The sequence below is a fragment of the Theileria orientalis genome, chromosome 3 (assembly GCF_000740895.1).
Source record: "Theileria orientalis strain Shintoku DNA, chromosome 3, complete genome".
In the NCBI taxonomy this organism is placed as follows: Eukaryota; Apicomplexa; class Aconoidasida; order Piroplasmida; family Theileriidae; genus Theileria; species Theileria orientalis.
In genome coordinates, this window is record NC_025262.1 from 1,967,966 (window position 1) to 1,981,683 (window position 13,718).

Consider the following 13,718-nt stretch of genomic DNA (forward strand, 5'->3'; position numbering starts at 1 on the left):
CATTGATCAATAAGGTTGAATTGATGATAAACGTTTTAGCAATATTTTACATGACTTAAGGAACATTAAGTAGGCGTATCCTTAACTTGCTAAATAATTATTTATCAAATACAACAATAAAGGAAGCAGATACGGGCCTATGGTCAGAGGCAATTAATTTATCGTTTCTTCTATAACTTATAATATTGGTCTTTTTGGCCTCAAGCAACCTGCCACCAAAGAATATACGGTCACACCTAAAAAGTTATTATACACCTAAGTAGCAGCAGTTAGATAAATACATATTGGAATACTTGCCAAATAGTAGAAATATAAGGTAAAGTAGATACCATCCTGGAGGGCGCTTAGTAGTATAGCTTCTACTATTACCTCTATACTTATAAGTAGGCCCAAAGCATATCTTCGATTCGTGTAGTTTACCAATTGTTTTAGTGCAGTTTATTTTGGCAATGTTGAACTCGTCGTAGTTCAACAGACGTTTATATTGCATTTTTTTGAGTAATCTTAAAACAGTTCTCTTCTCAAGCAGAACGCCGAAGTTAAAATCACCTGACACTATGAAAAAGTCACTGTTCATAACGGTTTTATCACTCTTAAATAAGTTTTTAAGAACATATTCCAGCAATATAGTTCGCCTCAGACTTAGGTTGGGACCAAAATTAAGGTGTACGTTCAAAAAAGATAAGTTGTACTCAAATATGCTAAATTGGATGCCAACTGAACCTTTGTTGCCTATTCGTATAAGTTATTACAACATATGATAACAGATTAGTTGAGTAACTAAGTAGTTGAAAATGGTCAGCTAAGTACTATGGTTGTTAAATAGGTAAATGGATACCGATGCTATAGTAGACCCCCGTTTTAATAGTTGAAGACAAAATGTCCCTTATATATGGCTTCAGTACCCTTTTGGCAAAAACAACTTGATATAGTCCAGTCATTGAAACGGACTTCACCTTGAAGTACTCTTCACCAGTGCTGTCATTTAACATTGCCTTAACATATTGTTCAAATACTCTTTCTTTGCTTTCGTCGGTACGACCTGTACAGAAATTAGTTTGTTGACTTGTTTATCATTTAAATAAAAAGTTATGTTTGATGAATAACTAGCTAACGGGAACCTATGGCAACATTCAGAAAGCTCAATTTTACGAATTCCTGAAAGTTGAAAACATAAACCTCATATTTGGCGTCACTAGCCTGAGTCCATTCAATGAAGTTTTCATCAATATCGAAATCATTTCCTCCAATATTCCAACTACCAACCCATATGCCAAGGTTTCTGGCCCTTATATGGTTTACTATTAGTTCTTTCTCTCTTCTGGCTAATTGTTCTAGTTCCGATTCCCTTTGCTCTAATTGATTCTCAAGACTGCGTTTCAAATTAATCTGGCTTTTGAGTCTCTTAGAGATATCATCGGAATCATCTGACCTATTTGAAGTCAATCTATCTCGATCAGGATCAATTGGATTCGATTCAAGACTAATATCGCTATCCTCATCATCATATAAATTACTCGGCAGAATTTCATTTAAAGGATGGAATGTACTTTCTTCCTCTGGCGCTTGTCCATTAACCTCATGATGTTTAGTAAGGTTCAACTTCCATCCGTTGTTAAAATAGAAATAACCGTAGTACATATGATCGAAAATAATCCACACGACCCTGGCAGTTGAGTTTAAAACAACTTTGCTGGGATAAACATCCCCGTTTTTACCAGGGTCATGTTTCCATATAAGATCGGACCCATATCTAACCTCAGAACATTTGGAACCCTCAGTGATCGTAAACACTGTTAAACCCCCGAATTTTACGAATTTTGTTACCACATAATTGCTTGGCTCAAACTTGTTCGAAGATTCATTATCCGAGTAAGACAAAAGGAGTAAGTTATCAGGGTCGATACTCCCAAATGAGACTCTATTAGATTCATTACTGACGGATCCGCAACATGAAAAAATGTATGGCACCAAAACTGTAAGTATAGTAAATGGGTCCATTCACAGGCCAAGTTCGGGACAAAAATGTAACAGTAAAAGCAATTAGTAATACAAAATTACGATAAACAAAATAAATTTAAAAAGGGAACAAAGAACCAATAAAACAAAAAATCGATTTTAATGATAATATATAAACACCAAAATTATTATAAGAACAACTCAAATGAAAATTTCTCTACAATAATAAAATTACGACTTAGATAAATTGTGATAAGTTGATACAAAAATTAGATTAATATTAACAAAACATTTTAATAATAAAATATTCAAAAAGCATAAATTTACACATGAACAATACATTATAAATCCCATGAATTTATTATGGATCTAAAGATAAAAATGTAAAAAATCTACAATGTGTAAAAACAAGAATAAAAATATGCTAAAAACTGATAACTTCCATAAAAAATTTATTGTACAATAAAAAATTACGATAATATACTTTTAAAATTAAAAATAGGATATCAAAGGTGCGAATAGTCAAGCAATTTAATAAAGCCGTTCCCCATTGCAATAGGTTGCCAAAATGACAAATACTATTTATTTTATTACCTTCGCCTATAACTGTGACACTTGATCCCATTTCAATTTTTATGACATCAAATTGTGAAAATGTGTACCTATACAACTTTGTTATTTACCCCTAACTACTTATAGACGTTATAATTGATAACAAATCCACATAGTTTTGAACAAATCACATCTATTTCTTTTTGTTAAATATATTTTATGAGTATATAATGTATAGTTTGTTTTTACAATTACATAATTAAATCTTTATTCTTTTTTTTGTTCAAACAGCAAGATTCCACACATTAAAATACAAATTTACACGTTGTAAATGGTACACATTTAAATGAATCTAATAAAACTAAATAACATAGAAAATTTTTAAATCATTCACTACCTATTATTTAATTTTTTCATAATTAAAATAAACGGGTATATTAAAATATTGTTAGGCTTGTCATAATTAGCATCATAAGTCATTTAACATTTATTTTATTATTATTTTTGACATATGTTCATAATATAGTTTTAAATATTTAGGGTTATTATATTGCTTTTATTATATAAAATGTTGATATGTATTAATTTTAATGTACAAATTATTGGCTAAAGTTAAAGACTTAAAACCGATAATAATCTTAGACAAATGAATCTTCACCTAAATCTCCATCTTTGTATTCGTCAGTATCATCGTCAACATCTCTGCTTTGACCCAGAGGAACCCTGTCATCCAATGTGTATATTGGAGTAAACATTACTTTTTCCCATCTCCTTAGTAAACCACAAAATTTATGGGTTTTAACAAACTTTGTTTTTTCACCATTTGAATGAAATATTGTTACAGATTTATGACTGGTGCCTATTCCCTCAACCCTAACATGAAAAGCTGTTTCACCAGGATTTTTAGATCTCCAAATTATAAAATCTCCATGATGAACTGATTTAATTGTATATCCTTTATTAACAGTATAAGTTCCGACAAATCCATAATAGTTGAAAATATACGCAGTAGTTCCAAATCTCCTTTTTATATTGATTTCTACTTCAACTGGACTGGATTCCGTTTGACCTTTTGGAAATGGAAAATTGTTGAAGTGGCAACAAATGATCCACAACAACAATATTCTAACTATCATAATCATATTTTTTTAGGTTCAAATGTAACTAATAAATAAATAATTTGATAATTGTCTGAATACCATGGGGACGGTAAATTATAGCTAAGATTCATTACACATTACACTCATTTCATAAATTATATAGATGAACAAGACAGATCTGTCATGATCTCTTACACAGAAAGAAATCTGATAGTCCGGTTATTCCATATATTCAAATTTGTGAGTTTACACACATGGATACACGAAAATTATAAAATTTATCTATAAAATATATATTTTATTAAACGTACTTTAACTGCATAACTGCTTAGTAGATTTAATAACATACCATGTTACTTTAATATATAACAGTTTAAAATTAATTCACAAAATTAATTTAGTAAAGCAGTCATGTCAGTTTGATTATTAAACCTAATAATCATATTTTACAGTTGAACCTTCACCTTTAAATCTATAGTACAATTCATTTTAAACCATGGACCAATTTTACATTTAAATCTATTAACTCTATTTTACAACACCTTTTTCAATAAACCACGTTATTGAAAATTAGAAACTGCGTTCACAAAATCTAAGATTTAAAAATCATTTATGTTAAACAGCGGAAAATTGCAAAGGCCACAAACAACAGTATAAGGATGATCACAACTGGAGCTCCAATTAAAACGTATGTCATTATTTTAGGATCTGAAGACTCTGAACTTTCTTGAGGTTTGGTAGATTTGCTGCCTCTAAGTGAAGTATTCTCTTCAGGTTCCTTAGATTCCTTAGGTGCTTTAGGTGGTTGTCTTGGTTTAGGTACCTGTTTATGTACAATTTCTCCTCGAGGTTCCTGGAGACCTGACAAATCAAGTGACTCTGCAGCTTCTGGGTAACCAAATATATGAACCCAATTGCCGTTCAAGTACATATATGCGTTGACGAATGTTGGTGACTCGAGCAAAATCATCTTCATATCCCAGTTGACGTACATTACCTTTGGAGGTAAGTTATTCGCAGACAATCTAAACAATTGTTTGTTTTTAAAGTCAATTGCATTACAATTTGTTTCACCTTTAAACATAATGACAAAAGCGTAGCCATATGGGTATTTTACAAAGTCGTAATGATCTCTGTTTAATACCATGGATTTAGATCCGTAATTAGCCATAAGTTGGAAATCCGACTCTTCTACTCCGCCTAATGTGTCCTTAGTCATCAAAATGAACTGATTATTTTGGAATGCGTAAATTAAATAAAATTCAGCAAAATCCACAATAATCATCTTTGTATATATGTGGAAGAACATTTTACGTGGTAACTTGCCCTCAGATTCACTGCCATCCTTTGTCCAGACTGTTTTACCATCATATTCAATAGTGACACAGTCATTTCCCTTGTTGAAAATATACTCGGTTCCGAAACCAAATGACTCCATGTTAAAAGCAGTAGGGTCATTGTTAGCAGTGCCTGAACCCAATTGATTCTGAGTAATGATTGTGAGATCTGATTCTGTAAATCCTTCCAGAGGAATGTTCTTAATGAGCAAACACCCTGAATCGAGGCACTTGTATGTATTGATGGAGTCATTCAATTCAAGGAACATAAGATTCAAATCTCTATGAAAACATAATGATTTGGGATATCCAGAGGTTATGTCGTCAGAATGCCGCCAAAACACATTGTTTCCGTGTCTGAGTTCAACACACTTGGTCTCATCGTTAAACGAATAATTAGAAACAAAAGCATATTCCTTCAAATAATATTTATTTAATTCGTTCTCTTTGGGAGTTTGTTGAGCAGTATCCTCAGTTACAATTGTAATATTGGAGCCGTCACGAACAATTTGGACATCAGAAAGCACATTGGGCCCAGTTTCACGATAGTTTAAAATCAAATAAGAACTAGGGAAATTGATTATAGCAATCTTTTTGAAAAGGTTGAAATGAACGCGGTTTGGGTATTGATTGCTGTTCTCGGCGTATGACCACATAGTCTTATTTTTATACTTAACTTGGCTGCATTTTACGTCTTCGAAGTCGTAATTAACAGAAACACCTGCTCTCATACGATGGGCAGCGGAGTTTTTATCTGAGGTGATAACCTCAAGACCTTGTTCAGGAAGGTCATTAATGGAGTTTAAAATGCTTTTATTCCACACATCATTAGTTCTCTGATAAATTTGAACAGATTCTCCAACCTGCAAATAAATCTGATTTAAATCTAAGTGAACCGAAATCGCTCTAGGGTATCCCTCGGCTGCATTGTACTGGTACAACATATGGTCTCCATAAATAACTTCGGTACATTTAGAGTTATTTCTGAGAGAGAAATGGTAAGAAGGGCCAAGCTCTTCAAGAACGTAATTCTTTCTATCATTTATACGTTTACCAGATTCATTCTCAGTTACGATCTTCAAAAGAGATATGTAAAGTTTGTTTTCTGAATGGCTAGCAGAAAACACAAACTTTTGTAAATTACACAAAAGTACAAAAATAAAAACAAATCTTTTCATAAAAATTGACATATTTAAGAGTTCAGTAACTAAAAAAGTCGTTTTGATGCAAGAATCCTTTTAAGGCTGGGGCACAAACAAAATTAAATTGCGGATTGCATTATTTAGAAACATCAAAGTGTGTGTTTAAGTGTGTATGCACATTGTAATTATTCGTATATAAAATTGGCATGACATAAAACTACATGATTATTATGTATTCCCTTTACACACATAATGTGGAATCTTGACATTCATGTTTCAAAATCTAATTAATGATATAAATAAGACCTATTTATACATATTAAATAAATTATAATATAAATAATGATGATCTTTAGTATTTTTACTCAAATGTGTAAAGGTATTAACAAGATACCAAATTAGATTCTATGGGAATATTAGTTTGTTTAATACTAAAAATTCATCGAAAAAACTATCAAATATTTATACAATTAATTGTAAACATTTGTACTAATATGTGTATCTGACAATGAGTCATATTTCGTAAATTATGATAAATCCAGGTCCACAAGTTATTTTTAATCTACATAACCCAATTTGTCTTTTAATGTACACTTAAACATTAAATTATTATAAATATTATACATAATCTGGTTTTTCAGATCAACATACACATGTTTTGACAATGGATTTTCCATTATTTTGGCGTAAATTGTTGCCACGGTAACAAAACGAATGGCTTATAGAAATACTTTCTACTACAGTCAGTGAAAACTAATTCAACTATTTTTCTTGGGCTCCTTTTATCAGACAAAAGAATTTCAGTAACCCTTTCATCTCCCTTGGCGGTCCATATGTTATACATCGATCCGTCATTTACTTTGTTACACCTGTATCCGTGTTTCATTACATATAATTTACAATCGTCCTGGCCATGCCCCGGTTCCAGTTCCTCGTACCCGTATTGATCAGTGTTATGCTCAACGGTTATGTCCACTGTAGCATCTTTATACACAATGCCGCTATCAGGACCGCCACCCCTGACAGAGTTGAAAGAATGACCAATGTAGTCACTCTCCTTCTTTAGGAAGTAGTTTCTACCTGTATCTTTCTTGTTATTGTCAGAATCAATTGAGTAATCCTTCTTAGCTGTAAAGTAAAGATGCCAATGCAATCCCTCAAGTCGATAATAACAAACGTAATCCTTGAAAGTGACTGAACCCTTCTTCTCAGAAACGTTTACGCTGAAGCGTTTGGGGTATCCATAACTAGTGTTGTCGGAATATTTCCAGAACACAGCGTCCTCGTAGTTAACCTGAGTACACTGAGCGTCGTCCTTGAGGCAGTATTCATAAATCACACTGCTGAGAGCGGTGTGTTTGTTTACAGTGTATTTGCTGGTGTCATTGGTCTTGGTCTCGCTGCCGTGTAAAGTGAATACCTGGATGAATTTAGGATGTTCTTCAACAGGGATGCCGACTGGAGCTTCGGTCTTCTTCTTAGCCCAAGGTCTGACAAAAATAAGTATGAGACCTGCAGTAATAAGTAACGCAAGGAACAACAGAAGCACAGTAAACACAACCCTGCGAGTGGTAGTCATAATGTACAATTAATTAGAGAATTTGGATTAATGGTATTGAAAAAATAATATTAAACTACGATAAAAATTAAAGTTATAATAAAACTGCAATAATTGAAAATTAAGGTATTAGAAACTAGGATAAATATGGCAAAACTAAGGCAAAACTACACAGAAAATATATGTAAAATTATGGTAGAGGTAAAAAAATATTAACCAAAATTATACAACAAATTGATCACAAATAAAAAATGAAATCAAGGTATAAAAAGTAATAAATAATAATAGATTATGGTATTCCAAAACATAGATACTCCCCATTAATAGATTTAAAAAAATAGTTAAATAGTCTTTAATTTATTACACATTTAGATCTAATAACTAGTTTTTAAAATATTGAATTTAAAAATATCATTTGATAAAATAATTTACATAATTCGAATGCTTACTAAGCACATAAATCTATAAAACTTAAAACGTAAATTACAGTAAGATTAAAATATTATAATCAGAGAGTTAAAATTTATACAATTATTAAAACGATCCCAACAAGGTAATTAAATCTAAACCTTGAAAAATTAAATCAAAACCTTGAAATTAAAACAAACCCAAAATTGAAATTTAAGAAAAAATAATTTTGATTTGAATTAATCCAGCACACACCTGAGCATTAAACAGCTTCAACAACAAGATTGTTGGATTCCTTCAACACGGCAGTCTTCTTCATCTGGTGCCTTTTGTAAATAATGGCAACAATAACAATAACGGAGATGAACAGAGTAGCCAAAATAAAGGAAACGAGGAACCCAGTGGTCTTGTCAGTCATCATATGCTTCAAATTTGTCTTCTTGCCCCTATTCTTGCCATTTTTACCAGCCTTATCCTTGGAATTGTACTTTGAGTTCAAATAAGGACTCCTGACAAAAATATTATCGCCTTCTATATCGTCGTCAGCAGAATTGTCCTTGAGACGCTCGTTGAAGTAGGAGTCGTCAATATCGTCCAGATACTCCATCTCGTCCCTCCTAGTGTTGCGCAGTGACCTTTCCTCCTCGTTATCGAGGTCGCACTGTACACATTTGTTAAAGCAGCCCAAAAATATATATAAAAAAAGCAAAGTTTTAGTTCTAAGCAACTTCATTTTAAATACAACAGTAAACTACTCTGTTTTTTTAAAGATTCCATACATGAATGGGGATGCATACATTAGAGAATTTTTATTGACATTAGGGGTTTACAGGGGAGTGTGCGAGGAAAAACGGCCAACAGCAATGTTTCCATTGTGTTGACAAAAGCATGAAGTGGCAGCTCGCCGATTTTGGCAACATAAGGACGGCACACACCACAGCAGGGCCCAGCTCCGACATTGGAGCGTAAACCTTTCAGCTAAATAGACACGTAAGTAGCAATGAACTAAATTATAGTATACATTAAATGGAGCTCATCTAGTGTACAACAATGGCTTTTAAAACAATATTTTACATCTCGCTGATTCTTTTTCAAACTGCATTTTAAAATTAAACTACTTTAATATGGATATAGGCCAGTCAAGTGAATGTCACCAGGTTGCGGTTGGAATAATGCACTCTTTTCTGCCGATTCCTGATTCCCCTTTATCAAAAACTGTCTCATGTCAAGAGGCCTCACCTTCGACCACTTATTATCTCCGTCATGTTTGAAGTGCAGTGCGTTGCCCTCGAGGTCAATCAGTGATACCAACACGGGCACTTCATTGCGATCAAATATTACCACTGCCTTGTTCAAATCGACCAAAGTGTCTACTTTAGGGTCGAAGTATGCTTCCTTAAGCAGGAATCTGACGTCGGAGGACTCTGGGAACGCGTGCACATACATCTTGAATTCGTCAATGTCCAGTTCGTCAGTTTTGTCCTCTACTTTCACGCTGAGTCCGTCCAGATGCTCGTCGTAGTAGCTTGACGTTCTGTGTAGCTGCAAATACACCAACTTGAGCTTATCGTGTGCTGCGCGTCTCATCACCTTTTCCAAGTTTGAGAGGATTATGCTGTCCTTCTGCTCGAAGCCATTTTTCGTGGCTACGTACAATCTGTTTGCTGCGCCCTTGAAGTTGATGGCGATGGGGTCGTCCAAGTGTCTCTTGACATAGTAGGCGTCGACACTGGACACAACCTGGTCCTTCAACACAATGTCCGCTCCCTTGAGGGCGAGGACGAAGAAGTTGGTGATTTCTCCGTGCCTCTTCTCCAGCGTGTGCGTGGTCCTCACGAACTCAGAGGGCTCCTCGTTCCTCCTCACGATGACGTGGGCGTGTCTGTGCCTCGGGAACGCAGACTCCCCTGAGAAGTGGTATGAGCTGAACCTGTTGAAGTCGAGCGTCAGGTACGTGAACGTGTGGTATGCCAAGTGCTTGAGCGTGTAAAGTACGTCGTCAAATATGAGGTCCTTCTTGACGAACTTTCCTGACTCCAGGTGGTAGTGGTGGGTGTGGAAGTGTCCCTTCATCGAGAAGAGGAGTGGCCTTTCGAGGTGCCCCTTCAAGAAGTATGCTTCAACCTGCGAAACGTCTCTATTCTCAAATGTTAAGTATTCTTCGCCCAGAAACCCAATGATTTTGAAGAACTCGGCGTTTCTGGCGGCTGCGTGAGTGTGTACGCACTTCCTGAAGTGTTCCATTGGGCTGTTCTCTTCGATCCGCACAGCGACGTGCTCCTCGCCGGTTCCCAGAACGCCTCCCTTGAAGTCGTATGGCATCTGCTTCGCTAGGTTAATCGTCACGACGCGGTTAACGAGGTAGTTGAAGCGTTCCAGGCGAGCTTGCAGCAATGCTGCCTTTGGCTCCAGTTCATAGTCCTTGTGGCCCACGTAATTTAAGTATGTGTTGTTTACCAGTAGCCTTATCATGAGTGGTTTCGTCAGGTCGCCGTCCCAGAAAAAGGCGGTTGCTGTGGTCACTGAGTCATCGGCGTTAAGCCCGTTGAAGTTAACCTTGAAGAACTTGTACTTGTGCACCTTGGCGGATGCTGCTACCAGGCCACCTTCATCGTTGGTCTTGAATATGGTGTGCTTGAACGACTTGAACTTTTCAAAGGGCTCTGCTCCCACAGTCTCAGTGACGTGCACTTCGAACGCACCCACTTTGTATTGTCCCGACTGCTTAGAGAAGTCAAATATGACGATCTGCTTCAAGAAGCAGTAGATGTCATCCAGAGTGTCCACATCTACAACAGGTGCGTGCACATGCTGCCACGCATTCTTACCCCTGTGTGCAAAAGACTTTATCCTGCCTGCTTCCCTGAAACTAGCCAGGAGGGGCAAGTTAACTCTGCCGACAAAGACTGCCAACTCCAGTACTCCGCTGCAGCCGACGTCCACCTCCTCACCTTCGTACTTGATGTAGGGCACCACTGCCCTTTGCTTTGTGAGCGTGAACGTCCACTTCTCATATATTACGTTGAATGTTGTTCTCGTTATTGTAATCTCATCATCTCCGTCTTTGTATTTGAACGGGGCCCCCACCTCGGACTTTGATGCCAGATCGAGGTCAACTACAAGTGCTCCGACCCTACGAACCTTCTTTTCAGGAACTGGGACTGCGGGGACTACGAGCTCTTCCTTTTTAGATTCAACTATCACCTCTACCTTTTCTTCTTTTGGCCGCACCTCTTCGTGAGGCATTGGGACTTCCTCGCGGTGTTCAGGGAGTGCCATCTCTGTATCCTCCTTTACTTCCTTGGGCAGCTCAAGTCTGTCAGGGTGTTTTGACTCATCTCCTTTTGCAAATGGGAATGCTCCCACAGTCAGAAGCTCACCTTCAACTGAGTAGTGGTGAAATGAGTCGTCGTGCCATAGTGTGACGAAATCTGGGTTTCCCTCCTTGTTAAATACTGTGAATCCAGCGATGGGCACCACTTTGACAACTTCAATTTGAGCCTTGCCAACCGTTATCTTCTTAACTCTCAAGGGCTGCTTGAACAGGTGCATCCACCCTGTAAGAGTCAAATCGCCAAATTCGCGAACGACGCTGCGAACCGATGCCTTGTTTCCACCGACTTCGTATTCGATGGTCTTCAGAATGTCAACGTTGAGGATGTCCTCTAACGTTCCCTTCAATTTTAAATCTTCGTGTTCAAGGTGGAAGGTCCATATAATCTCTCCATGCTTTACCTCCTTAGCTTCTTTCCTGTGCTTATATAGAAACGTGAAAGTCAAACCGACTGTTAATATAGCGGCGAGCAATAAAATGAATAATAAAGCTAACCAGAATTTCTTCATCTCTACCACTTTTACAAATTACATATAAATCTATAGAGGTTTAATTAAACTATCAAGCAGTAAGGTAGTACCAGAATATGCAAATGTCTAGAGGGGATTCTTACAGAATCTGCTTGAAAGTAATTAATGTAGGTCACCAATATCGGCGTTTTTTAGGAATAGTGTGGGGGTATTTAACAAAAAAATAATCAAATTTAATTAGACAATTATTTTAACTCCTTTTTCAAAAATTTCCTACCAAACATCCAAACTATTGTATAACAGCTTTAAATAATACAGTTAAATCCCATCCATAATTTATTTGTCTACAAATACTTATAAATCGTTTGATACAATGCACACTTAAAATTAAAAATCATTATTATTCCATAATTACAAAATCCACAATTATTTAATCAACATATTTACTTCAGCTACTTTTTGTTTTAATATATGTTTATGTCTATACTACTTAAAATGACCTTTTCATTATTTTCATTTTAAACCTTGATTTAAAATGAGATTCCACACATCATTATGTCCCAATTCATAAAAACTGTTAAAAATCTATACTAAAATTAACAGCCAGATTCAATGTATGGATATATGTGTAAATATAAAAAAGTACATTTAGCTAAGAAAAATATAAGTAACAATATAATATATTATTATCTTTTTAAAAAACCCTAAACTAAAAAACTACCATTAACGGGGGAAGCTTTAAAGGTTTAAAAAGGCATATGAACTAAAAGCTAAGATAACCCAGCTAATCTAGTAGCAGTTATCAAAGATTGATGGTCAATTCTTAAGTAGCCTTAACCCTAAAAACATGGTTAGCCCCGTTAACGATCCTAACAGTAACAGTTGTATCACCATCAGGCAATTCGTTTAGGGTTACACCGGGTGAGGCAGTATTAATGTCATCAGTCTTCCACAAAAGTTCACCGCGACACTTGACAGACTTAAAAGCATATCCGAAATCGGGCACATATCTTGTGTACTGACCATCTTTCTTGAGAAAGTATTTTTCAGAAAACTCTTTCTTATCGATGTCAAGATCGATCAAACAGTTCTCCCTAGCAGTGAATTCGAGTCTCCACTTAGAACCCTCAAAACAGTAAAAGCAATAATGATCCTTGAAAGTGACTGAACCCTTCTTCTCAGAAACGTTTACGCTGAAGCGTTTGGGGTATCCATAACTAGTGTTGTCGGAATATTTCCAGAACACAGCGTCCTCGTAGTTAACCTGAGTACACTGAGCGTCGTCCTTGAGGCAGTATTCATAAATCACACTGCTGAGAGCGGTGTGTTTGTTTACAGTGTATTTGCTGGTGTCATTGGTCTTGGTCTCGCTGCCGTGTAAAGTGAATACCTGGATGAATTTAGGATGTTCTTCAACAGGGATGCCGACTGGAGCTTCGGTCTTCTTCTTAGCCCAAGGTCTGACAAAAATAAGTATGAGACCTGCAGTAATAAGTAACGCAAGGAACAACAGAAGCACAGTAAACACAACCCTGCGAGTGGTAGTCATAATGTACAATTAATTAGAGAATTTGGATTAATGGTATTGAAAAAATAATATTAAACTACGATAAAAATTAAAGTTATAATAAAACTGCAATAATTGAAAATTAAGGTATTAGAAACTAGGATAAATATGGCAAAACTAAGGCAAAACTACACAGAAAATATATGTAAAATTATGGTAGAGGTAAAAAAATATTAACCAAAATTATACAACAAATTGATCACAAATAAAAAATGAAATCAAGGTATAAAAAGTAATAAATAATAATAGATTATGGTATTCCAAAACATAGATACTCCCCATTAATAGATT

The 13,718-nt window shown here is 35.6% G+C and overlaps 7 protein-coding genes across 7 annotated transcripts; all 7 read right to left on the reverse strand.

Moving 5' to 3' along the window:
- Window positions 1-97: 97 nt before the first annotated feature.
- TOT_030000872 (uncharacterized protein) lies at window positions 98-2,001 on the reverse strand (the record flags this gene model as incomplete). Its single annotated transcript, XM_009693614.1, has 4 exons — window positions 98-236; window positions 294-732; window positions 839-1,042; window positions 1,116-2,001. 4 exons carry the CDS (start codon window positions 1,999-2,001, stop codon window positions 98-100), a joined length of 1,668 nt encoding a protein of 555 aa, XP_009691909.1.
- Window positions 2,002-3,149: 1,148 nt separating this feature from the next.
- TOT_030000873 (conserved hypothetical protein) lies at window positions 3,150-3,647 on the reverse strand (the record flags this gene model as incomplete). The annotated part of the gene is made up of 1 exon (XM_009693615.1): window positions 3,150-3,647. One exon carries the CDS (start codon window positions 3,645-3,647, stop codon window positions 3,150-3,152), a length of 498 nt encoding a protein of 165 aa, XP_009691910.1.
- Window positions 3,648-4,221: 574 nt separating this feature from the next.
- On the reverse strand, window positions 4,222-6,138 carry TOT_030000874 (uncharacterized protein; the record flags this gene model as incomplete). Its single annotated transcript, XM_009693616.1, has 1 exon — window positions 4,222-6,138. One exon carries the CDS (start codon window positions 6,136-6,138, stop codon window positions 4,222-4,224), a length of 1,917 nt encoding a protein of 638 aa, XP_009691911.1.
- Window positions 6,139-6,766: 628 nt separating this feature from the next.
- On the reverse strand, window positions 6,767-7,669 carry TOT_030000875 (conserved hypothetical protein; the record flags this gene model as incomplete). Its single annotated transcript, XM_009693617.1, has 1 exon — window positions 6,767-7,669. One exon carries the CDS (start codon window positions 7,667-7,669, stop codon window positions 6,767-6,769), a length of 903 nt encoding a protein of 300 aa, XP_009691912.1.
- A 649-nt stretch (window positions 7,670-8,318) lies between these two features.
- TOT_030000876 (hypothetical protein) lies at window positions 8,319-8,789 on the reverse strand (the record flags this gene model as incomplete). The annotated part of the gene is made up of 1 exon (XM_009693618.1): window positions 8,319-8,789. One exon carries the CDS (start codon window positions 8,787-8,789, stop codon window positions 8,319-8,321), a length of 471 nt encoding a protein of 156 aa, XP_009691913.1.
- A 386-nt stretch (window positions 8,790-9,175) lies between these two features.
- TOT_030000877 (conserved hypothetical protein) lies at window positions 9,176-11,899 on the reverse strand (the record flags this gene model as incomplete). Its single annotated transcript, XM_009693619.1, has 1 exon — window positions 9,176-11,899. The coding sequence occupies one exon, from the start codon at window positions 11,897-11,899 to the stop codon at window positions 9,176-9,178; it is 2,724 nt and encodes a 907-aa protein (XP_009691914.1).
- A 784-nt stretch (window positions 11,900-12,683) lies between these two features.
- Window positions 12,684-13,409, reverse strand: TOT_030000878 (conserved hypothetical protein; the record flags this gene model as incomplete). The annotated part of the gene is made up of 1 exon (XM_009693620.1): window positions 12,684-13,409. The coding sequence occupies one exon, from the start codon at window positions 13,407-13,409 to the stop codon at window positions 12,684-12,686; it is 726 nt and encodes a 241-aa protein (XP_009691915.1).
- Between the last annotated feature and the right edge of the window lie 309 nt (window positions 13,410-13,718).